This window comes from Scomber scombrus, chromosome 5 (genome assembly GCF_963691925.1).
Source record: "Scomber scombrus chromosome 5, fScoSco1.1, whole genome shotgun sequence".
In the NCBI taxonomy this organism is placed as follows: Eukaryota; Metazoa; Chordata; class Actinopteri; order Scombriformes; family Scombridae; genus Scomber; species Scomber scombrus.
The window spans coordinates 14,686,103-14,713,779 of NC_084974.1; the positions used below are offsets into that span (position 1 = coordinate 14,686,103).

General features: G+C 38.2%; 1 protein-coding gene across 1 annotated transcript; it reads right to left on the reverse strand.

Moving 5' to 3' along the window:
- Window positions 1-1,272: 1,272 nt before the first annotated feature.
- ptgir (prostaglandin I2 receptor) lies at window positions 1,273-27,148 on the reverse strand. Its single transcript, XM_062419206.1, has 3 exons — window positions 26,995-27,148; window positions 25,714-26,782; window positions 1,273-3,784 (listed from the first exon to the last, which is right to left on the reverse strand). Exons 2-3 carry the CDS (start codon window positions 26,545-26,547, stop codon window positions 3,497-3,499), a joined length of 1,122 nt encoding a protein of 373 aa, XP_062275190.1. The 5' UTR covers window positions 26,548-26,782; window positions 26,995-27,148; the 3' UTR covers window positions 1,273-3,496.
- Window positions 27,149-27,677: the final 529 nt, after the last annotated feature.

The following is a 27,677-nucleotide window of genomic DNA, read 5'->3' on the forward strand; positions in this document are numbered from 1 at the left end:
AGCCTTTTGAATAGCAGCAATTGCCAGCTGTGTCGAGATTTAGGTAGAAACTGGAATGAATGAATGAAATGTCTGACACAAATGTATTGCTTTTATAAAGTGCTGATTAATATTTGATCAGAGATCACTGGAAATAAAATAATGGCTCTGTATGCTGTGTGACATCATTTGCTCTGTGATGGGTGTCAACATGTGAAGCCAGCAACATGAGAAATTCTAGTACTTCATGATGGAAAAGCTTTAGAATAGTTTTTGTTATTAATCAAAGAAGCAATATGAAATGTCATGGTTAACTTGCTAGAAATGTGGATTGTGTTATGAACAAAGTGAAATCCAGCTTCAGTGGTATTTCATTTAGTCACTTGTTGCTGATTATGCAAACCACATTGCAAACCACATCCTCATTCTAACTCTAACTCTTGTATGCATTCTCAACAGATTGCCTCAAACTCCTCGCATTCTCTCTTGATGAGGAATCCAAGATTGGAAAATATGTAATCTGGAAAGCAAATGTTTTGCAGTTCCACTGATTTAGGTTAATCCTTTTTGCCACTCACTGAAAGAGTTGTTGCCTGAGCAGAAACTGACTTTCTAGAAATGCATGTGTAATTTAGGAAGTGTACACAAGTTAACCACATAGTGGTGCTGTAGCACCACTCACACCTCTGCTGCCCTGAGTATCTGTAATATTTAAAGCAGCAGAGCAGCTAATATTGACCTAATTTATGAAGATGGCAGATATATGTTCATAGAAAAGGAACTACCTATTTGTAATACCTCATGGTTTCGACATTCACAGCCTTTCATCACTAAAGGAGCGCTAAGAATTTATGCTTACATAAAGTTTAAATTGACATGACATTATAAATAAGACTTTTATTACATTTATGTGAAAAATTAATTAAGCAGTCCTTTACTACTGTAATTGAACTATTGTACATTTTGACAGAGGCAATGAGACAGCTCAGTGGTCATGTCAATTAATGACACATTTTTTTCAAGTTGTTAAGCTTTGGTTATCTCCAAAGGCCCCCAGTCTCTGTTAAGGTTGTAGAAGTCAAAGCAGAAACAACTGATATCTAAACTGAAACACAACCTTTATTTCTTTGTGTCTGGTCAGGTCATGTGACTATAATTAGTGCACTATGTACTGAGATGAAGAACAGTGGGGGCAGTGGGTTTATTTTGGACGTGTCGAACACCACAAAATCACCACAAACACAAAATTAGGAACACACACAGACATACATTGTGAGACATCATTTTCTTGGTCAATATTTAATTTCACATGAACAAAATGTGTACCACAGAACGAATACGATCTTTTAAAATTTGTATTCTATCATTCATTTTGATGGATGTAACAACTCAAATATCCTCATAGAATGCGATGTGCAAGTGGAAACGTGTCTCTTACTTAAGCCGTGTCATGCATGGATACGCATGAAAGACAACATAAAGAAAAGTGATTGAGCAACACAGCCGGAAAAAACCAAACTCATATCCACGTTTGTTGTCCCTGTCTGTTATCCCTACACTGTGCTGTATCTCTGCACTCCACTACATAAACCAACACATTTTTTCATGATTCACAACATCTGAGCACAGTGAAGAGGCATAAATACACTACATTGAAATGCAGTTACAGCATTAAAGTCACAACAACAACAACAACAACAACAACATCAACATCAACAACAAAAACAACAAAAGACAAATTCTCACAGTGCATTTTGCAGCAGCAGCAGAGGTTTTCATAAAGCAAGAGCGCCAAAGAGGCTCTTAGAAGAACATTCACAGACAATCATTATAGGTAGTTTTAAAATCAGTGAGGATGAGAAGGAAACATGGTACCAAATCTTCATGCAGTACAATGGCATTATGGGTTGGATCAGAATATGGATTAAACCTAATTCTGGACTGAAACTCAAAGCTTTTTAAACCTGATTAACTCAAATCTCAGGTATGGTTTGGAGTTGAAGATTTAACCAAGTCTTAGATTTATTGATAGGATTCTGGAGGAAGGACATAATTCAGAGGCAGATTTACAGATTAGATTACTCTAACATAGAAACAAACTGACTATTTTTATGTTTGATTTATTGACTGTTACGGCTCATACACACCTTCAGTTTCTTGTAGACAGGTGCGTTGCCTGTAATGTACTTTTACATGCAATAAACTTTATCAGAGATACAACGTTTCAGTCGTTGAGACCACTTTATAAACTTATAAAGTTTACCGCAAGTAAAACAACTGCAAGCAGGAATTCTCTCTTCTCTTGCCTATGTTTGATTTATTACATTGCAAGTCTTCCAGATGTCTTTTAAGGAAGAGATATGCCATATTTTAAGGTTCTATTTGAAAATGACCAAAATGAGGTATAGATCTTTGTCTAGATATTGATCCCAAAGGATAAATTCTACTGACTTTTCTGTAGTGTATCTCAACATCTACCGGATGTATTGGCACCAACTTTTGTACATCATCAATAAATCCTAATGACTTTGATTGATCCCCTGACTTTTCTTGTAACACCATCACATAGTTGACATTTGTCATTTTGACCAATGGATGGTTTGGCATAAAATCTGGTAGACATTCATTTTAAGTGTAACTTCGGTGGTCCTTTATCTCTTCATCATCTCAAAATATACTTTGGTTTATGACCAAATATCCAGAAAACTAATAACATTCCCATTGGTCTCAGCACAACTTTGTATACAGCATTGCCATTGTGAGCATGTTAGCGTACTGACGCTACTGTTTTACATTAGAGGACTGCTGTGCAGCCTCACAGACCCACTAGTATGGCTTAGTCTTGTTTTGACATGGTTAATTATTCTACTATAAGGCATACTAATGGTTCAATAGACAGTCACCTGGGAGATCAACCCATTTTATATCTATAATTTCTTCTCACTTGAATAAAATAAATCTCCCTTTTGTCAGACAGGTGCTGAAATAAACTGTACAAGTATGGTCATCTTCATCCAGTTGAGTATGACCTGCATCTCATGTCATAACACGGACAAGCCATTACCATTATCTGGATGTCTTTGACAGAAAAGGCTGACTGATAAAAAGAAGAAGACAGTATACATTCATGCATATTGTTTACCCATAAAGCTTTACCCAAGTGCATATATTCAGATTTTACAGTAGGCTATATTATTCATAGGCTTGATATGGTTTGATGTGTTCCTTAGTGCAAAGTTACAGTGCAGTTTGTTTTATGGCACGGCTCTCCTTGCAACTTTAAAACAGTTTGTATCAGTCAGTGGATGTGTAAGAGCTAGTGCAACCAGTTCATAGTGAGTTCATAGAGAAACAGTTTAATATTTCCACTGTGACAGATGCTTCTTTTGAAAGTCTTTGTGCCTCATGTAGGTGTGTTCAGACCCCGTATGTAGATCACAATCACAACTTTACTCCAATGTTTTATTAGACCTAGAAATGCCCCTGCCTCTAGTTCATCAGAGTTTTTTCTGGTGGGTCACTGGGGTAAACTGGAGTACGTGGTGGTCTGTGGAACTATCACATCTGGGGGGTTGTTCTGTATGTGATTGTCAAGCGGTAAAGATAGAGAACATTGTGCTGTAGTCTTTACAGCTCCTTTGCTAAAGCGGCAGCTCAGCAGAGAACGAAGGTGGTGAAGCACAGACTTGCGGCAGATGATAAAGACCCAGGGATCCACAATGGGGTTGAGGGCGTAGAAGCGGAAGGCTGTCAAGTTCTCATTGTCGTCACGAAATGGCTGAATGGCATTAATAAAACCTGCAATCTGAAAAGAGAGAAAGTTAGAGTGAGACACTGTTTTGCTGTTTATTGCTTACAGAATATAAAACATTAAGACATGGTGAAGCAGCATTTAGCTGTTATGCTGCACACAACAAGCTACCAGCAGAACTGAAATCACCCACACCTGTAAGCATTTTTAAATCCAGGTTTAAAACATTTCTCTTTTCATGTGCTTATGATTGAGCTCTTTTAAAGCACCGATTTTTTTTACTATGATTGGGATTTGTTTTGCTTTTGATTTTTTAAATTGTATGATTTTATGTTCTTTGTTTCCAATTCTTACGGTTAAATGTTTTGTTTTTATGTAAAGCACATTGAGTTGCCCCTGGGTATGAAAGCTGCCTTGCCTTGCTTTGCCTAAGTACTGAAGCAAATACTAGAGTCCTGACTTCTACAAGGCCGCTAAAATTGTGGTCTTCAGCCTAAAGGAGGCCAAGTGCTGCTGGTTTTCTGCAGCAGATTACATAACCAGAATGAAAACAATTAAGGCTGTCAGTCAATTGTCACAACCTTTGTTGCAGCCACATACTGGTGCTTTTTCAGAGGAGTCTAACAAGCAGAAGTGCTGTTTTTTAGTTCAAATCTACTCAGATATATATTCATGAGTGATCTGATGTTTTATAGATAGATTACAACTTGTTCACAGTGTTTCATTATTTGTATTGTTTGTTTAACTGGAAGCTTCTCAGTACAACATGTGTATCCAATCCATTAAGCAGCTGACTGACCAGCTCAGAAACCTGACAGCCTTGTCCTCCCTGTCAGCACAGTCATGTCTCACTACCCACCATCTGATCCTGTCCACGTTCCTGTAGCTTTGTTTTTGTTAAAGTATTTCTTTGGTGTTCACTGAAATACTGTCAGGACACTTGATTTGATCTCTATGCTCGGACATTAGTTTTTTTTGTGATTTTTAAAATTGATCAATTTCAGAAAGTTTAATGTGATGTCAAATAGGCAGACATATTCTTCAGTGTGTCATCATAAAGCAAGCAACAACTTAGAAAGCACATACAGCTGGTTGTAGACCAGAACTAACAGACAAAAGTTATGTGGACTAACAAATAATGCTGAAACATTATAATACTGAAAACCTTTTGATTTGATCACTAATTTCTACTAATATATCACATATTATGTATTTGCAGCTTTCCATAATATTACCATATGAATTGATGACATCTGAGTTTGAACTATTGGTGAGACAAAATGAACAGTTTGAGGACCTCACATTGGGCTCTGTCAAATAGAGATTTTGTCATTGTTCATGATATTTAACAGACTAAATAGTAAATCAAATACAAACATGATAATAAATTATATTCAAAGGTTACTCGTCCCACAAGATTAAAGATTTTGTCAGCTGGAAACTCAATTTAAGCCTCTCTAACAGCTGAACAAGATGGAGTTTGGTGTTAAAACCAGATGAGAACACATGCTTGTGTGTTTAATATCAGTGTCAGCTGAGACTGCAGTTCATCTTGTTATGCCAGGCTTTACCAAATGTCAACATCTGTCATTGTTATACCAAATAAAAACACCCTCTGTTTGAGTGCACCTTTAATTTACAGAAGTACAAGTGTCCTAAATTCAGATACAGACGATGCTATCTGACCAAAACAAAACCGTTTCCTGCATTGACCTTTAAGGTGTGACAGACTGCAGACAAGCAACCCAGAGAGCAGCAGCTGGCAGCTTATTCATGCTGGACAGAGACAGAGGTAGCAGCTGGCCCAGGAAGCTTCATTGTCACCTTGCTCCTCTTCTCTATCAACAATTCTCAATTTCCTCCATGAAATATCCAACAAACAGTGGTCTAATTAATGACTTGTACCGATTCATTGGTGTAAATGTTTCTCTGTTGCTAGGGCCTGGACTGAAAACAAATAAGCAAGAGACAGAGAGGGGCCGGAGGGAGCAAGTCCAGAACCAGGCCAAACCAGACTACCGGAGGGACCAGACACTAGGTGATCTCCATACTTATCTCTATCTAAACTCACACGGATGTGGTCACTCACATATTGATCAACAGATACACTCATGAGAAAGATAAAGATGGGAGAGGAAAAGGTTGACTGTTTGAAAACCCAAAACAGCAATTATCTGATGATGTTTCTAAATAGATGCTGAACTAACAGGAAGAGTGGCTTCAAAATGTAGAAAAGTGCCTCATCTCAGATATGTCAGATGTGGTTGCAGTCCAGAGTGGAGCAAAATAACGTCCAGATGTTGTTAATCTTTTTAGGAAGTAATCATGTTATTAGAGGTTTTGTGAAAATTCTTCAATTGCACAACCCATGTTGTCAGAATCACTGTCACTGATTTAACAGCAGTAGGCAAAGCTTTATACATGGATGGTGAAGCTAAAAGGGGAACTCCACCCATTTACACTTACAAGTCTGGGAGTACTACTGCACTGTGGAAAAAGTTAGAAATGTGCCTTTTGTGGCTCCAGAAGGAGCTGCACAAAGTCTGATCAATTGCTTTAAGTGATGTCATTTGGGGACAAACACTACAAATTTGGAAATGAAAAAAACCTGACCAAGCTATCAGTGGTTGAGTTGCATTATGGGTAATTTAGATACCAGGTTTTGACGGTAAACAAGACAACATCTCTGGTTCTGTTGCATTGATTCTGATCCTTTTTTCAACTGTGAAAAAAGGATCAGAATCAACTGTCATGAGTCAGACAATGCTATAGTCAGAACTGACATTAACACGGCCTCAGTGTGCGGCCTCAGTTTCCTTTAACAGGATAACATGTTTCCTCTTTAAAACACAATTTCACAATCACAATTTGAGTCATTTTTTCAGTCAGTTATTGCATTTATCTGCAGAATCACCAACCTTAAACTGCCATATCCTGAAGTTAACTACAATAATGTAATCCAGGATTGGGTTGCATCAGCTACTCATGTATTCATTTTAAAGTTTTTATTATTAACTGGTAGCTAATTTCAAACTAGTGATTTATAATGAATGCTAGTAAAGACCCAATCAGTTGATAGAAAACATCTGCTTGATAAAACCCTTTGTAAATGTAAGCATTGTTTTGTTCTTTTTATGTATGCATGCATGGATAAATATGTAAGTCAGTTATTCATGCATTTTAGAATTAGTAGGAAAGATTGCTAACCCAGCTGCAAATTATGTCTGTTTTAATCTAGTAATGTCTGTAAATTTCCACTTAGTAAACACTTAATTGAAAATAGCAGTGAAAGATGTCCTTTTTGGTTTAAAACATCTTTAATGACAAGAGTCATGACATCATTAACTGCTTTGGCTCATAACCAGGAAACATGCTTTATGCTGGCGACAATCATTTAATATTTGAAATAATACTTGAAGTAAAAATTAATCCTGATGGGATAAAACACACTAACAGACACAAATATCTCTTGTGCTTTATGCAGAGTAATTGCACACTTTATTTATCATCTACTGTTGCCAGAAACATTTCAAACAGACATGTATCTTCATACGCCCAGCCATCATGCTCGCCCATGTTGACTCACTCCACACTACCACCGTTACCCTAGCTTCTGTTCCTGCATGCCACTCTGCCTCTTATGGTCGTCTAGGCAGACCTCAAGCCCTGCAGAGAGGGGCCAAAACTGATGAGATGTCAGGCTCTCCTTAAACAGGAGCATGTTAATATATCAACCTGTGGATAAAGAACTAGGCCAGAGACAGTAGACAAGCGGTAGGATTATTATTTAGGAGAGAACAGAGAAGATGCAGGGAAGCTTTGGAGAGACATACCGCAAGTACATATACACCCAAAACCAAATACGGTATGTTCACACGTGTTCTGTATAAACAGATGCCTGCATTCATAGACAGCTGCACTGTGCAAACACATAGACATCCATCTATCAACATCTGAAGCTCTGCAAACTGTGGACTCAAAGAGGAATGGATCTCTGTTTAAGAAAATATTTTTCTTTTCATGAACACTTGACTCATTGTTCATCATTGTTCATCCATGCAGCCTTCTTTTGTTGTGAATGAGTCATGAAAGAATCAAACAGAAATCAGTTTAGGGCTGCAAGTAATTAATTTAATTATTGATTAATCAGCTGAATTCTTTTCTATTAACTGAATTCTTTTCACGAAAAATACTTTTTTCCTTTGACTAATACTCCAAATCCTGAAGATATCTATCACAGACGAGAAATAAAAGCAGCACAACTGAAAGCTGGCACAAGGAAATATTTGGCTGTTTAGTTTCTCGATCAAATAATTAATAAATCAGCTAATAGTTTCAACTCTGAATCATTTTCCTTATTGCTATCCTGGGAATCCTTATGTACCTGAATCCAGCCTGCTTGGTGCACAGGGTTTTGTTATAGCAGAGATACATCAGATGCTATTTGAGGGCTGATGATTGCCACAGCTTTCAGGAAACAGACCACGTAATGAATGCTGACACTCTTCGACCTATTATTTTCCATCTTGGGTCCTGGAGGACTCTTCCTAACTCTGTCTTCCTGATCCTGTTTCACTGCAGGATCATTACAAAGGGATGAAAGGAGGCAGTGTGGAGATTACAGGCCTCTCGGAGAGTGTTTATAGCAGGGAGCAGGGAGAGATAGAGAGAGAGAAATGCTGCAGTGCTGTAGGAGTCTTTAAAGCAACAGTTAAACATTTTGGGAAAATTCCTATTGTCTGGTTTTTTTCAAGGATTTCATGGCAGTATGTAATTATGGAGCTGGAATTTTAGCGGGGTTACATATTATTATTTCATATTAAACAATGGTTTATTCATTCATTCAGTACTGCTGTTTTACATCTCTGGTTATAGACCTTATGTTCTCCCTCAAGTGAAAAGACATGAGCAAAAGTCAACCTGCACACTACAGCACATTTCTACTGTGGTGTCAGACAGGAAGTTAAAAGACAAAATGATGGCACAAGTTTTGCTTCTGGTTGGCTTAGGCATGGTTGTACCAAACCTGGCAACCTCGGGGATGCTGCACTGTGCCCAGCTGGTGCCAATAATATTTTGTCTGTCCATTTTTATTTATGTACGGGTTACACAAACAAGATAATAATAATAATGATAAGTATGATAATAATATTAATAATAATAATCATAAGTTTTATGTATATGATGCCTTTCACAGGCCCAAGGACGCTTTACATACAGAAACTAAACCAAAAAAAGAAAGAGAAAAAAGAGGGTCAAGCAGAGAGCAAGATACAGCTTGCTCTGCTACCAGTCCATATGCTAAGCTAGGTTTAATATGTCCAGACTCCAGGGGCCTGCTGCACAAAAGCAGTTTACAAGACCATAAAAATAATGCCAGTGCCCTGTTTCTCAGATGATTGTTGTGAAAGTCATCTCTCATGCATGGGTCACGAGTGTGATGTTTCTTTTGATTTGGTAAATCAAATTACACAGAGCAAAAGATCTCTTATTGCAATTCACAGCTTGTATATTGCAAATTCAATTAAACAGACCCCCGGTTCTGTATTTAAAACTGAAAGAATTGATTAAACATATCTGGCAAAATGTTAAATTTTTCCTTTAAAATGTTGTTTGGGGTCTCAACAAATGTGGCAAACATATCTTTGCTACACTCCTGGTCAGGAGTCTTGTACTGCTCAAATGGAAAGAACGATCCCCTCCAACTTTCAATCAATGGATTAGAGATCTTATGTATCATCTGACCCTGGAGAAAATTTGTTATGCTACAATAGGCTTAAATTTTACACCGTCTGGCGAGCAGTTCTGGATCAGGTAGAAATGATGGGCGCTTCAGACATTAAAAATGTATAGATGTAACCTAAAAATCGATTTAAAAAATACCTTGAACAAAAAAAATGTTGTTTAAGTTCAAAGCTCCGCAAATTTGTATCTAATCTTTTCACTGTACCCTAATACCACGAATCACCACCTATACTCTATTTCCTGTAACTCAACCTGAAAGTACAGTACAGAAAAGGTTCAACACAATTTAAAAATCAATACACATACCTAATGTATTTCTAGCATTTTGTTCCTTTTTAACACTATCACCTTGAGCTGTCCAATAAAGTACACTGATCCAGGATTCACAAGCACATCAGAGGTGATTGGATTTCCACCCACAGTCTTCATTCCTAACAAATGACTACACGTAGACTTTTCTTCAATATCAGGCTTTTTCTACGTCAAACCTTTTCTCCCCCGAGCTTCTGCAACCGGAGCAAACAAGAGTTAAAGAATCAAATATATGTGTTTGTCCCCCGGCTATCTGACCACACTGACCTCTGACCCAGATTCAGATCCTGAAGGAGCTGATGATAGGCGGGCGGTGAGTCATGCAGCACAGAAATAGAATATAAAAGTTGGCAGTATGTTTCTATATTATAGGAGAATTTCACTGCTCTATAATCTGCAGTTAGGATGTGTGTGGGAAGGTATTATAATTTCCCCGAGATACAGAAAAAGTTACAGAATGGAAAAATTAGTGGGTGTGCACTGCATGCTTCTTCACATGCTTCACTTTCATTTTTTAAATTACTTTTCTTAATGCCAGATGACTAATCTCTAGCTTCCTGAGCTTATGTTCATCATAAAAAGGAATGTGTTGTATATTCCAATGAACATTATCAATAGAGTCGGTCTGCATTTGTCTTCAGACGAGTTTTATCTGGGGAACTACACTGTCTGAATGTCCATTAGTGAATTTCCCCCTTAAGAAGTGCCTGAGGCTGCGGTGAGTCACGGAGCCATTAGACCTTTTACTAGCTTTTCACAAAATGGACTTCAGTGAGAGAATTATTCCAGACAGCAGTCGGCACTCTGACACTTGATACAGTCAATTATCTAGGAAGAAAAGTGACCTAAATGCAACATAACAAAACCTTCTGCATATGAGCACAGCTATTCCTTCTGCTACAAATCCTGCCTATCAAGTCAAATCAGTTTTGTACTGTATATGTTGGCCAAAAGGGGTTATAACACATAGACATATGACACTCTCTATCCTTATTCCCTTTTAAGGGAATAATTTATATATTATACATATCTATGGGATCTGTAATTATGGTCTTCTTTTTTTGTCACAACCACTTTTTCTCTTGAGTAATCTAACTTGAAAAATTTAGGGAAAAACTAAAATAGTCTCTCATGAGTATACTCTCATACATGAGTGAGCTGAAAAGCCCTGAGGAGCTGCTGTCTGCTTGGAGACTGAAAAAGAGACTGCTGACAAGAAAACACCAACATTATTACACAGGCCATCGACAACAAAGAGGAAGAGGAAGTAACTGTAAATGGTGAAAAGCCCAACTTTCAAATTGGACAAAATGAAGTGTGCCATGGGCTGATATGTGCTACTTGACAAAAATAGGCATTTTTGCAGAACTTTGTAGCTGTTGCAACAGACAGAGACTCATAGGCGTTCACCACAGTTCCTCCTCTACAGAGACAAAATTGTAAGAGCCTTGTGCCTTGAAGTTTCTAATGGCTGGTGGTGAAGTGTTGGAGTGATGGATTTTCTTTGAAAAGATGTTAGTGACAGCAGAAATGCCTTTTCCTAACCTCATATTCCGTAACTGAAAAAAATGTAATTCGTAATCTCAAATTTAAGCACAATAGTTTGAATCTAAGTGTGATAATTGTTATATTTATCTTAAATTTCACTATTATCACCACTAGAAACCAATTTTTCTTAATTTTGAAGTGGCTGTAACCAATGTCCTGCTGTCACAAAAAGCCACTTGGGCAGCAACAACTTCCTTTATTTTCCTATTTCCCCACTACGCGCACACTTCATCATTTCCTTTGCCAACAGTTGAGCAGAATGAAGCAATATAAATTATACTGATTATTTTCACTGGGAATGAGCAGCCTCCACTTAAAATATTTGTGTTTTTTTTAAAACCTGGATCCTATTCTTGGAGTGCTATTAATCATTCCTATCACTTATGACAAGAAGTTGATGCCTGAGTTAAGCTGGATGTGATAATATCTGTAATAATGTTGATAGATGGGCAAGAAATACAAGGGGTCAGACGACCAGACGGGCAGCCAGACAAATTCCTGGTTTAACTCTCTACTCCTCCAAGGCATTTAATATACCCAGAATGTCCATAACTACTGTTCACTGTACAGGAAACCATGGCCATTGTAAAATATTTCTGTTTTTGTTTTTAAATTTGGATTTATGGGGTAGTTTTTCCCATTTTTATGTTGCTTACACTTCCTTTTTGTATCAACTGTACTTGGTCTGTTTATTCTTGTGCTGCTGAAACTCCCCAGAGATCAATTATGTCTTATCTTATCTTAATCTGCCTAGAAGGAAGTGACTGTTCATGGTATAAAAACCTCAATACTCATCTTACATACTTAACAAATGCATAATTAACACTAAAATTCATAACTACAATTTCTTAAATATGTCAATATATATATATATATATATATATATATATATATATATATATATATATATATATATATATATATATATATATATATATATATATATATATATAAATATGTAATTTACGTCATCTCAATGTTGAAGTGTTGGTAGAAATTACAACTGGCACATTTACAATGGTTGAACTTGTTCACCACTCTGGCTCGTTACATTTACAACACTGGCTATAAAGTCAGTTCAAATACTGTAACACCTCTCACTTTTATATTGCAAGATTTACAACACTCAAAGCTACCTTAGCGTGAAATTTCATCACTTTAGCAGATGATAAGTTATCAAAGAGGACATCATCAGTTGAGGACATTCTGATTAGGTTATATATCTGTTTGCACACAACACTGACGTCATACCTCAAACACAACGCTGGATGGTCTCCCTCACCTCACCTCACCTCAGCATCATGCGTCAGCGTTTGGAAAGTTACTGATTTTATTTTTAGTCTGATAGTAACTGTGTTCAGTTTAAAATTATCAGTTTAAAATTGAGCTGTTGACAATTCAGATTGGAATGTATTCATGCTTGTTTTTTTAATACTTTCTGTAGATATACAGAAAGAACCATTTAAAAACAAGTTTATATTGATATTGATTCATAAGAATACAGTACAACTGCGCTATAAATGTCCTGCTGCTTTTTATTTTAGATACATCTTTTCTGGCATTTAAGCAAAGGTAACTAAGAAATACTGGAACAGGACGCAACAATGAGCAATGCATTAGACACAGAAAAGGATTACAAGTCATGACACCCACTGCCGGCCAGCAGTTTCATGACTTTCCCAGAACAACTCAGACAACCAACCACAGCTAAATCAATGTCATTTTATGAATGACTTACAAAACAAATATAACACAGTGTTCTTTATTAAATTAACAATTATTATTATGAAAGCAATATTACAATAATGTTTTAGTTAATCGAACAACATTTTGTCTTTGGTGTGTGTTTGCTGTTGTGCCTTTTTTTGTACATTTTTGTTACCCACCAGCTGGACAACCCTAACCCTAACCCCGTCAATTTAAATGTCACTCCACGGATTAAATACACTACTACAGGAGCAAAACCTAACCCTAACCCTAACCCTAACCCTTTCATTCTGTATTCATTGTGCATTTCACCCTGTGATCAAGAAATCCATTTCCTCTTAAAGTTGCTAATGTGAATTAAGGACAACAATAACGACACGTGTGTGAGCACATGAAGCTGTGTTTGTTGATCTTGGGAAAGTTGTCTGGTTTGTTATTTTTTAAATGATCTCTCTGTCAGACTGTTCATATCCAGCATTCCTCCCTGTCATCATCAAGCAAAACGGAGTTTTTCCTACCGGGCTTGGACTGATCATCTGTCTGCCGAGCTCAACTGCTGGTTGGGCGTCAGCTGGCAGATCATCAGCTAAGACAAACTCTCTTGAGCTGATAATGATAGAGACACCTTGATTATGGCACTCATCAGTGAACATAGGCTTAAAGTTATAATTTTGTTGTTTTTTCCACCATGTCATGCCAACATTGTGCCAATCCTCTATTGCATTACAAGACACTGCTACATATAAAATAAAAACACATAAATCACACATTATATATACTTTTATATGCTTTCATATAATGTATCTTTACAGTATGTGCATGACTTTAAATTGTGCACCAAATAGTTCACTACCCACCTAAAACTGTTAAATATTGTGTTAGATACCTTTGAAATGAATCATTCTGATTCTAGATAGCATGGCTCTACACTTTTAACCTTGTTACCTTACTAAAGAAAAATCTAACTAAACCAGTTTCCTTATAGTATATGATAATAGAAAACAAAATTAAACAAATATTGAACAAACTTTACCCTCTTTTTACAGACTGACAAACTGCCCACTTTCAACATTGAGTAGTAAAATACAAGATCTCAACTGTGCAAATAAAGTTTTTGACCAGATCCTCTCTCAGAATAATGATCTTTTCATTATCTAAAAATACCTCAACAAACTGAGGCAATACCCTTCTTTTAATCAGCATTTATTGATTTGTTTTCCCTAAACAAATATCCTTCTATTCAGCCAGTGAATTCTTTCATGTCAAGCGACCATTTGCATAAATGAGCAACACATGTCAAATATTGACCTAAAATACCTGAACCACTTGCCAGCGTTGTTATACAGAGTCAGTTATCAAGCTGTTGTTCAATGACAAAACAATGTTATTGACAGTATTTTTAGGGCATTAAGTGACTCTCTGGGAGCAGAGGAGATTTGGGGGTAACTTATTCTCATCACATAGTTTTAGCTTCAGCACAGTCGTAAACAATAGTTTAGGTTCACTGGGCCCTAAAGTCCCAAAGCACAGAATCTGCCCTGACTGCCTGGATGCAATTATCTTGTTGAAATTGTTTAGTCCTGTTGTCTGCATAGTCTGGCTCAGATGCTCTTTGAAGGCAGAACTTGATCATATGAAAAACATTTTGGAAGGATTACAAAGAGGACTTAACGATGCCTGCTCCCAAAATTGGCACCAAAAAAAAAGCGTAATTAAAAACAAGTGTTTCAGTAATGAGATAATAAGTTACTGAAACACAGTGATTCATGCTATGTTGTCACGCATTATCAGTCAAATCAATATCTTATAAATTTGTTTACCAGTTATTATAGAAAAGCGTACGGCCGTACGCCCAGCCAGCGCACAGCACGCTCTAACACGAGTGGTCATCTAATATGTTTTTTAAGGAAAATGCCATGAATCAGAACTTTTCAGGTGCCAGCTGAAGTTAACGTCATGGAACAGGAAAGGGAAAGTTTATGACTAGACTGAACCCCACCTCCCGACAACACCCATACTTCCTTTACCCAGTGATCCCATTACAACATAAACGTGTCATGGACTCGTGGTTTTCCCTAGTCCTTTGGTCATTTGGTTTTGCTCGTTCATGTTATTTTACTTTTCTTTGAAGGACTTTCTTGCATTCTTAGTTAGCTTGTGGTGTTGTATTCTGGGACAGTTGGATTTATGCGGGGTTGTTATTGAGAAATGTTATGTTTTCTGGGTTTTGGTTTGCTCCTGTGTTCATGTGCTCCTCCTCACACCTACACTGTATCTTCCTCGTCAGCCCTGCCCTGCTCCTAGGCCCAATACCAAACCAGTCCCTACTCACCACCACTTCACCACCAAGTGTCTCTCCAAATCAAGTAACACTTGCAGCTGTGGAGGGCACTTCTAATGAAGAAAGAGGGTATAAATGGATAGCCAAATCATGGGGCACCCTTGTTGCTCTACTGGAACAAGGAAGCAGCTGTCAACATGGTGACGAATAGAAGCTGTGCTTATGAGCTGCATTGTCTTTTGCACCGTCTCTGTGAACACATCACATCTAAAACCATGAGAATTAGATGTGAGGTACATTTGACATATTTTAATTTACTTTCATGTAAGCTGTGCATGCATACAAACATTTATTTGCTATAAGTCAAGCGAACTTAGGGACAAAGTGATATTAACCTCATTGTTGCTTTTCCACACGTGAGGAAAACAAAAGTTCCTGTGCTTGATCTAAAATACTGTACTTGCCAAATTAGAAAGACAGAACTCTTACATGTTGTTTCCTCCTGTTCTCCTGTTGCACATGCACTTCCTCTTAGGATGATTATAAGCTTGCACCAATGCAGAGTTTTTAATGGTTTACTTACCCTCCAAAATAATTTGATGTGGAGAAAAGCGGCCTGCGGCGAGTTGCCATGCAATGTCTATGTATGCCACCGCCGCTGTCCGCCACAAGTTTACATAGAGATTGCATGGCAACTCGCCGCAGGCCACTTTTCGCCTCTCTTCAGTGTGTTCCCTGTGTTAATAAGGCAAACTGCCACATGAACATGCAAACAAAGGAGTAGTGGATAGGAGCTGGTTTGGGATTGGGCCCCTAGTGTCTTCCCCAGCCTATCAGCTCCCAGCCTTCCTTATGTTGTGCCACCTGTTTTTTGTTGTCTGACTAGTTTAGTTTGTATTTAAGTCCAGTTTTCAGTTCAGTCTTTGTCTTGTGTGATCCATTATATTAAGCCTGTTCTGTTGTGCCTTTTATTCAGCTCTGTCAGTTTAGTCAGCTTTTGTTTTTTGCCCGCCAGTCACAGTAATAAAGGAAGTTTTTTTTCAGCCCTGCTTCCAGTCTCTGCCTTTGGCTCCACCTGCTTCACAACCCATGACAAAATGATTCAATTTTGCACATGATGAGATTTTTATATTATTACTTTTTCTTTTTTTTTCTTATGATGAAAGATGAACTAAAACACATGTTTATCTCAGGTCATCCTAATCAATCAAATTCCTGGTTGCAGTAAGTGTTAGTCATATTACTGAATTGCATGTCAGAGGTTTCTCTTTCATGTCACTCACATTCTGTCTCCCATATGGTTTGTTTGATGTGAGTTTGATATATTTCACTGCTGTGTCTCATGCAAGTTTTATTGGGTCATATTTCTCCTGAGATTATTGGCAATTTGGAGTATGAAACAAGAATCATATTGTTCTTTCTGTACCTACATTTCTTGGAACTCACTTATGAATTCATCAATCAAAAATATTTCCTTCAAAAAAAAAAAAGTCTGCACATCCTGAAATATATCCTGTTTCCTTTTATATTGTGATTTTAGTGGAGCTCCAAACGGTTATACAGAAATTCTACATATTTTAGAAATACCAAATAACTACTATACCCAATTCGGCATATGAAGAGAAACTATACATCTGGGTGTGGAGCACATTTCACACCATCCTGAACAATGAAGGTACTGATAGATTAACAAATAATTGTAGACAAACATGGCAAGAAGCCAAAAAGTCAAATATGGAGAGGATTAAATAATGTGTTTGTGCATACAGTAAATGGGCGTGTGGGGTACTGATATTTTCTGTATGTCTTGGCAACAACATTGGATTCCAAATATTTCCACACACCTCTGTGGTAAAGTCTATTTAGACACACACACGGAAACATACTACGACTTTGGTAACCCTACTGTATCAACATCAGAATAAATAAGAAATCTTTCTCAAGCAGCAGCAAAGGGAAATTAAGAAGGAAAAAGTTCCAGCTAAATAAAAGTGGAGAGAAAAAATAACATAACTAGAGTGACATGCAGAACATAATATCAAATCCATAAGCTGCTGTTTCCAACTTTTCTCACCAAATACGACACTGATATCTGCTGATCCAGCCAATCCAATACCTCTGCTCTCTTTTACCCAAATTTAAAATCTGTATACACTGTTGTTTGTTATTAGCATAGGTAACGCCCGCTAAACATTACATAAGGGCAGGTGCGGTGTTGTGTCTGGCACATGTCCATGAGACCAAAAAACAGCCAACAAGCAACAAGAAGATTAACTTTAGCAGTAATGGAATTGACATACTGTTAAATAAACTTATTATAGTCCTTATCGGGATCAATTGACCAATAGTATTTCCTTATCCCACAAATTGAATAATTCAATCATTATAATTATATTTGAATTGTAATCATAATTACTCTGAAACATAATCTAACTTTGATTATATGACTATATGATTATATAACCCTAACCCATTTGTTCCTTGAATTTAAAACTTGTTTTGGAAAAATAATTTGTGAACTGTGAAAATTAGATGTTTTTTTATTATCTTGGTACGAGTGCTCTCGACCACTTGTAAAATCTCCTTTGACCTCAGGGAAGAGTAAAAATAGGAGAACATGGGTGAATCACCGAAATCAATGGGCACTAACAAAATAAGAAAAAATCATCGACAAGAAATGAAAATGTGGCTTCTTGCATGAGGCCCATCGTGTCATAACAGATGAAGAGTGCTTACAGTTGAACTTACCACACAGCTGAACATACTGTACTGTCAATTCAAGTAGACTGTACTTCCTCGTTTACAGGTTGACTTAAGTAAAACGTGGTGTGTTAAGTAATGTCAGTGTTTGATTTCTCAAGATGCCCACTAAAACAATCTTTCAACATAAACTCAATTTCGAAACTGCTGACTGCCTGAAAGATGGAACAAAAAATATCTTAGATCATAAGAGAGAAGCTAGGTCAAGCAAATCATACTTTAAAATTGCAGTAAGGAACACTTACTGCTATAACACCCACTCCTACACAACAGCTGCCTATGGTCCAGTTAGAGCGTCAGTAACTAAACAAATGAGTCTGGAGGCAGCTATTGATTAGAGAAGACAGGCTTTTTCTGGTTTGACCACTCTTCATCTCCAAAAGACATAGGCTAGGCCCAAAACTAATACCATTTGCGAAGATCAATAAGCTTTTATTATTTTGTCAATGTAATGTGTTAGATGTCTGTTAGATGTAGACCATATAACTATTGGACATTTCTACAGGGAAAAGTAGAACGGGCCCATTACTTTATTCTCCCATAGTAACTTTAATTATCTGTTGCTTCAACCTATCATAGATCTTCCAAAACCACCTAATTATAGAGTAAATCATGACTTGTTTCCAAAATCAAATTATATCAAGTATTGACAAAACAGCAGAATATATGGCAATGGATAGGGAATAAGTAGGAGAGCTTTAAAGATATGAGAGGTAAAGGTTTAAAGAGCTATCAATCAATATTTTTAGATTAACAACGGATCACATGACTACCTGTATTTATTTAAAGTGTACTGACAAACCCACAGAAAATGATCACCTGACTCTGCATTTCCCTTCAGCTCTATGGAGCATTTGAGCATCTTGGGCTCATTGCTTTGGTTTTCCGACCCAAAACTTTACTGATTTTGGTTCTCTATTACTGTTCTCATCAGTGTTGCTTCCAGTTGCATAATGACTGCTGTAAAAACTCACTGAACGTTACCTGCTCAACATCAAACAATGGACAGCTCTTGAACATAGTGTAGCATTTCGCAGCTTGAGATCAGATATTTACTTCTTGTAGATGAAGATCAAAAAAACAGAGCTTAATGTAGCGTAAATATTGGCCTTACATTCATCAGTTGGTCAGAAACATGAATCAAAATGAATGTTACTGTAAAATAAGCAACTGTCATGCTAGCAAGTTTGCTATAAAAAACTGTTATGTGGTATTGTGTTTGAAGTTTATTGTGGCAGCTCCAAAGTCCCTTAGTTCAAAGGGACGTATCATGCACGTCTCCAGAGATCTATATGTTTATTCTGGGGTGCAACTGGAATATATTTACATGATTTACAGTTTTATAAACTACTTATTTATCAAATATTGGCTCTTTATGTAGCCTTCCCAGTTCAGCCTCTGTCTGAAACAGGCTGTTTTACCTAAAGTTTCTTTAATGCCCTCCTACCAATGAGCCCGCTCTGTTCTGATTGGTTAGCTTCCAGAAGCTGCCCCTAGGCAGACTTTCAGTGGTTCAGGAGGTTACGTCAAAAAACAGTAGTAGTAGGATTTAACTTCTTTTTCTCATTTTTACTCTCAAATACATCTGTACATTTGGACACCCGAATATGATCTGAAATAGTGGACAATGTGAACAATCTGTGGAACAACCTTAGCAAACAATGTTATCATGAGGAGGAAGTAGAGGAACAGTAAGAGCAGGCTGCAGCCTGGGCTTTTGGCTTGCAAAGAGCATTTTTACATATGTTTACCTCAAGTGAACCTCATGAAGCAATGACCTCTGCTGCTCTGTTTTCTGTCTCTCATCTGCTCTCCACATGTCTTTACCCACTTTCATCTTTCTGTACCTAAGCCGTTTAAAATCTTTCCAGCAGCTGCTTACCTCTTATTGCCTTCCGACTAAAGCCTAAGGCCATGCACTTCAGCAGCCACACACTTCTCAGCACATTCAAGTGGTTCAATATCTACACATCGTTACATCAAAGATCTTCATTGCTATCAGTTGTTGTCCAGTTCCTTCTATGTCATTGAAATGAAAATGTGACGATGTACTAAAACAAACAAAGGTTAACAACGGTTAAAACTGCAGGTAATGACAGACTTGCATGATTGTCAAGCTTGCTGCTGTAGTAAGTGTGCCGGCTCATGTGTATGCGTGTGCTTTAGAAATTATGTGTTTTGTGTGCATGTTGAATGGAGGATTAGGTGTCAGTTGACTAAGAAAGGGAATTCTCATTGTTCAATCCACAAAGCCGACTTCTGGTTGCGGAGCATCATCTTTCCTTATCGAAACCTTTATGAAAGTTTTATTTCCGAGCAGCACCTGCAGCACCTCAGGCACAACAACATATTTAACTCTGTCACAGCATCTGTCCCTTTAAATCTCTCACTGTGCCACTCCCACGCCATGTGGATTCAAGCTGACACCTCATACGCATGCAAAGGTCAGTTAAAGTGCTGTCACAAAGAATACAACTATAATATTTCTAGATTTTGTGTTGTTGCAAAAGCAGCTTCATTAGAGACCACCTCTGGCAGTATTACAACTTTGAATCATCTTGGATTTAGGGACTTTCCCTCATCATCCACACCGATTTACTCAATCTGGATCCAGTTGGACGGGGCGTGTCCGTGAATAGCTATCATCCAGTCATTCTGCATATTTTCAAATTAATTTAAGCCTGGGCTTTGACTGGGCCTGTCCAGGGACTTAAGCGTTCCTGGCTGTTTTGAAACTATTGTAAGGTATGTTTAGTCATTTGTTTAAAGAGGACGACAGCCCTGCAGGGAAATAAACTGTCAAAGTTGTTGTATGTTAATGTTCTAGTCATTTTTAAAACAAGACCATATCTAGAATATGGCTCCATTAACTGGTTCCTCAATCTTTATCTCTGATTAATTTAAACTCTTTCACGCTCACAAGTTTTTCAAAGGTAACTCTGTCTGCTTTTGTTTCAGTGTGGTTGGTTTCTGCTCAGCCTGTCAGACAGCCCAGATTTATGAGGTGGTGCACTAACTCCTAGAGGCATGATGCCCTCTGACTGTAAATGTGTCAGAGCTACTTGCTGTTGTTCATCTTCTTCCTGACAATTATTGCGCAGTGTGCTCAGAGCTCTTTAAAGACAGTTGGTATTCCCACTTTTTTCTCTCATGCCAAATCACAGAACATACTGTGCTCTTCTGAACACACATAAAGTTTGGAGATACTTTTATGGTCTCCTCACAATTTTGTCACTGAAAATATGGTAATTCTTTCTATTTAAATGTATTTATTTTATTTTATGTGGTAGTCACAGTGTAGAGAAAAAGGAATTGGGAGACACGCAATAAAGTTCCCAGATTATGTCAAAGTCATTCATGTATTTAAACCAGAGTCAATCAGAATGCTACTGGAGTCTAATAGTTGTTATATAAAACATATTTTGAATTGAAATGCAAATTCTAAAAGTAAAAACCAATATATTTTAAGTAAAGATTGTGTGTAGACCACTGAAAAACTATACCAATTTAATCCTTTTAAAAACCTGACAGTGATTCTTAAAAGGTACCATAATGGGTTCTTGACCTCTAGCAGGGCTCAGGTCCCTATTTTGTTAGTTGGTCACACACACACACACACACACATCCAAATGGTGCATGCAATATGGGATTAGATTTGTTTAATAATAATTCAACAAAATCTCCCAAGAATCAAAAAACTAAATAAATAGAGTATTGTGAAACCAAAAAATGACCTCAAAGACAAAAACAATGAAAGTATACAAAAGTACTACGTTTGACTTATGCACCACTTGTTGCACTTATGGACCATTGACCTGTCCCTCCAAACGTAATTAGCTGAAGGGGACTCAGCCCTGTAACACTGGCTGAACACTAAAGCTTTGTTTCGGAACAAAACTAAAAGCTGACAACAAAAGAGAATCACATCAATGAAATGAAAGTGGAGTATTTAGGTTATTCCATTGATGAATAGTTTTTGGCTGTAGAATTGCTGCAAAAAAAAAGCATGAAGAATAAGAAAGCCTGCAAGCGAACATGGATGTAAACAACATAGGTTTACAAACTCTCAAAAATCTGCTCTTTAAATGTTTTATGAGGAAGGAATGCAGTCAACACATTATTTAGCCTCAAAATCAGACACTTCCTTTTGGTGGGAAACATTATGTGAACATAGCTATGTTTGTTTACAAAAAAGACAGTGTCTTTCCATTCCAGCTTCCTGACCTCTGGTACGCTGTTTTGCGCTAAGTTTACTTAAATGACCACAAATGCAGTGGAAATTGTTTTTGGTGCAACATTTTCTGAACACTATGTGCAAATGACCCCATTACAGCTACTGCTTTGATACTTTCAGAACTGTAACTCAATAATTCTGCTTATGAATCTTTCAGTGCTCCCTGTCATCTAACTTTACACACACAAGTCAATATTAGCCTGCAGACCAAGACACAGACACAGTGGCAACACTAATGGAAACCTTTTATCATTAAGCCAAAACATCAACGATTCAAATCTGCTGCTCTGGCTTAAAAGTTGCTAAAGCCACCTGAAAAGATAACTTGCCCTGAGGTAACTGAGGGCTTCCCACAACACATTGTTTTCTGTTGGAGCTAATGACTAACATTAGAGTGGGGGAAGTATAGAGGTAGAACCTCTGACAATCTTCTGTATAGCTTGAGTGCAGCACTGCATTGATCCAGGTATTGACTGGCAACATATGGGCCCCAGGAAGAATCTGTAGTTCCCATGGGAACAGGGATGTTAGCGATCTTAGTGAAATCACACACAGGAGACAGCTCTGATTATAAAGTTAAGATGAAAAGACAAAGAGGAGTGAAGAAAAAGCCTAATGGAGAGTTGGAGAAGCATTTCCCTTTCAGAGACCATTAATACAACAGCATCCTTTAATTCAAGAAGGCTAATTCAGTTTTATTGGGACATAATGTTCATGTTACATAGTGTCTAACAGTGTTTGACTACAGCTGTAGAGGAGGCTTTGAACCTGGTCTCACAGCCCAAGATGGGTTTTTGCAGCAGTTTTTTTACAAATATTTGACAAGCAGTACATAAACCATAGCACAAAATATATAACGGTATGTCAATAATCCTAGCACAAACCATGAGGTGCCTCATCTTTCCACAACATCAAGCAACTCAAACATTCTTTCACAGAGCAGCCGCAGTGATAAGATTCATAAAATTCCAAGTTTTATTTATCAATGGTGTTTTATCTTCTTCAGCTGTCAACTGTAGTTGCACAGTATGTAGTATAGGCTCCAAACAGCTAGAGTAATATATATCATTCACCTCTCACTGTAGTGGGACAGGTCTGGGAAACTGGAGTGATTTAGTGAACAGGACAAACATTCACAGCCAATGAATCAAGTGAAGAATGGTTGTTTTTTTTTCCTGAGAAATTCGATCGCATCTTTTTTTTTCACCATTTCCCTGATTGCACCACCGTTTAATGTGAAAAAGTGAATAACCTTCCTGGAATGAAGAAACCCCTCAGAAATGTAGAAAGAAAATAACTGCCTTGTCAGTTTTTTTGTCCAAAAGCTACTTAGCAGACTTTTCAACTTGATCTGTAAATACAAAGTCTGCAACATTACTTGTGCGCTGTGCGTCCAGGACAACAACAAAATAATTTATGTACTCGTATTCTACAATCACTTTTTCATCTCCTCTTCCAAACATGCATTTAAAAAAGGAGGCATTTATTTTCCAGCATCTGCTTTTCAGCTTACTCACATCAGCATGCAGTCACTGTTGATGGGACAAACTGCAGACAGAGCAATTTTTTCAGCACTTGAAAGCATTCTTCTCCAAGGTATATTCAATTACGTAAGTACTTTGAGTAAATTGAGACGTACCGGAAACACATGCAAGAGTTTGTGTATGTAAAAAGCGGCTTGTGTATATGCAAAAGAGAGAAACAACTACATGTGTTCTACTTGCAATACAAAGAGTCAGACGTCTCTCTATCAACATCTGCTGTGCTTCAGGCAACTAACTTGTGTTAATCATAAAGCCACAGCTGGATGGTTATATGTTGAGTCTGTCGAAATACGCTCATACTTCATCACCGTCTCAGAAATGTCAGTTACAACCACGAGGATATACAGGCACATGAGCAAACAAGCACATTCACTTTACAGCCACACACAAATACACACACACACACACACACACACGAGTCTGTAGAGATGATGCATGAATCATTAACTACTTAATAACAGGGTGTTGAATTATTCAGCATGATATAAACTCTAGATTGTCTGGCAGAGACGATTAAATTAAGAATGTTAAATTAAGGTTATAAAATAATGAAATAAATTTAGATAACAAATATTTATTTTAGAAGTGCCAACTGGAAGTGAAACTATTCTCAAGGCTCTTAGTAAACCTGCAATCTTTGTAATTGTGTTTGGAAACTGAAACATAAATGATGTGCTATGCACCTACAACAGATGACTGTGCTCTGCAGGAGGTGAAGTTTGGGTTTGCTGCGGTCTTAGTCCAGACTGTCATATCATCATCTCATTTCATTCCCCAGGTGCCTCTCTGACACAGCTCTGGGGAAATACCGTCGTATGCTCTTTAGGCTTGTCAAACCAGGCCAAGTGTTACCACAAACAATTTACACACAGACAATGAGTGGTTGGTGAGGAACAAGAACACGAGGAAAAACTTTTTACTGCTTCCTGTAAACTACTTGAGCATCAGAACACAACTGCCTCACATTAATCATCATGACCATCATTCTCCAAAGTAGTTTTTTTGCCCCGTAAACTACACTTTTCTCCCACATTAAACTTCCTCTGGGTAATGTTTAGTGGCACAGATGGGAGGCTGGTTAACCTCGGGCTTCCTGCCTGAGGATTGTTGCCCTATGGGATGGGAAGGGCCGAACCAGTCTTCCAGGGTTGTTAGGTTTGGCACACTCCTCTTTAACAGGGACAGATATGGAGCTTAGTAGACAAATGGTACGCAGCATGTCTTGTGTGGCGAAGGCTACACTCTCAGGCACACCTTTTATTTGTGTAGCCAGCAGAGAAAAAGCACAACCGTTAGGGCACACAAACACATACCACAGCAACAAAAACATCAACGGTTGCCATGTCGGCTATGCTTTCTATGTACATAATGATTACAGAATCTGGGGAAGGAATTAATTTTATGAGTGCAGATGAATAGCAGATCAGGAAGCTCCTTCTAATGTTAAAATGCACCCACTCCATGCTGGAAAGTCTACCCTCTATTGTGAGGACAAATGTCAATGATACACCGAAACCACTCTAAGATAAATCACTTTTTTTCTTCCCCTTTCACCAATTTTCTTGGGCTTCCTGGATTTACAGGGGAGTTCTAGTTTAACAACTGAATAAATTACACACCAGGGTGTCAGCTTTTTCCACAGAAAAAATTCAGTGAACTCATACGATCACACTGAGACATATAATGATTCAGTCACACAGTGAGTGAGATAGAGGTGGAAATTTTCAAAAGGCTAACCCACACAAACACAAAATGTACACACACACACACACACGCACACACACACACACACACACACACACACACACATACATACACACACAGAGAGAGGGAAGGTTAAATATGAACTCACAGTGAGCGGCAGGGAGCAGACCACAAAGATGACAGTGATGAGTGCCAGCAGCACCAGGTGGTCCATCTCCTCTTCCCCCTGTCCAAACCAGGCCAGGCTCAGCCTCCTCTTTCTCCCCCCTGACCCAACTGAGCCGCGCCGCATCTTCTGGCTCTGATGCATCTGACACAGGCTGACAATCACTGAACCATTGCACACAAATACTGCCAAGATTAGCAGTGCCGTGAGTGAGGAGTAGGACAGAGAAAAGGCCAGCACCAAGTTAGCATTTTCGTCCTCTATTGCATCCATGTCAATGAAGCACCACGTCCCGGGACTGTACTGTCTGAATTTGCCATAGCCACTGTATGGCAGGAGGCAGAAAGCCAAAGAAAATAGGTATATAAAGAAAAGGGTGAACTTGGCAAAGCTGCGGCGTATGTGCACAGAGTAAAAATAAGGGTGACTGATGGCCAGGCAACGTTCCACAGCCATGGCACACAGGATGAGTGTGGGCGCAAGGCCGAAGAAACTCATGGCAAAGCCAAAGAGATTGCACAGTCTTGCTTCACCCAGACCTATCAGGGACATGTTGCGAGCGTAGCAGATGAACACAGGTGGGCTGAGGAGGCAGGTGCCCAGCAGGTCGGTGAGGGCCAGGCCAGTCACCAGGATGCAGAAAACGGAGGACCTGGAGCGATGCTCTTTCTGGTGAACACCGAGGATGAAGAGGGCCAGGAGGTTTCCCACCACACCAGCCAAAAACATGATGATGCTGGTTGCTGGCTTGCCATCCCCCTTCACAGTGAGTGTGTCATTACAGGTGACATTGTTACATAATTCGTTTGAAGTCATGCTTTTGTAGGCGTATAACTTACTGGAAAGAAATATGCCTGCTCAGTGTGGAATTAATAAGAAGTTCCCAGACAACAAAAGAAGGAAGTCCTGACTGTTTGATACCAACAATTGGCAATACAGAAGGTATAGGTGTATGATGAGCTCCATAATGCTGTATTGACTTATAACATGATTCTGAAAGCTTCCCTGTATCTGTCTGGATCTTTTCACCGCAGACAGTTTAGAAACTTATCTGTGAAACCAAAAGAAAGAGAGAGAGAAAACCAGCTTAGTCAGATGGAGAAACTTTACTGAACATTTATGCAGAGAAATAAACTTCCAATTCCACAACAGATGACATTATGTCTTCTAACATATATACATATATGAGTATAATGATCCCTTTGCTATTGCTGACGTTTTATTGTTTTAGTCTCTATAGTTTTAGTGACTATATTCACTCACCTTTCACTGATTGATGGAGTAGATTTCTTGTGCTTATAGTCCTTATCACGTCTTCTTCTTTGGTTTCTTCTTCTTCTCTTCAGACACATACTATGAAAAGCATTAAGGGCTATAAGTGACTAAATGGTACGGGGTTTAAAACTGCCGCTGCCGGTAACTTGTCTGCAGACACTGAACTTAAACGCCTCCGCGCTCTCTTGCTCTCCCTACAGTATGCACCTCCCAGTTTAGGATCGATGTACAGTCCCGCCCACTGTACTGGTGCACCCAAAAAAAAAAACACACGTTCACATAACAGATATACTGCAGATATACATGGCAAACGTCAGAAGCCATGGGGAGAAAGTTTAGATGAATTACACTTGTTTCTTGAGTCTATTAATCAATCACCATTAAGCACGGATGCTTTTCTCTTCCTTAATTGTGTCTAGAAATAGAAACTCCCTGAAGCAAAGCTTGCTATATAAACACAGACGCTTTAACCACAAAATCAGCTTTTCTCTCAGACAAAACCTCAAAACGTATTAGATGATTATAGTGGATATAGTGGTTGCAGTAGCTATAGGCTGGAATCAATTCTGAAACATGGATAAGGCGCCAATCCATTGAAATTATTTAATTTTAGGGCCCCCCTAGGTTATAAACTGCTGTACACCCACAGCTTGGCCAGTATTGGCTTGTTC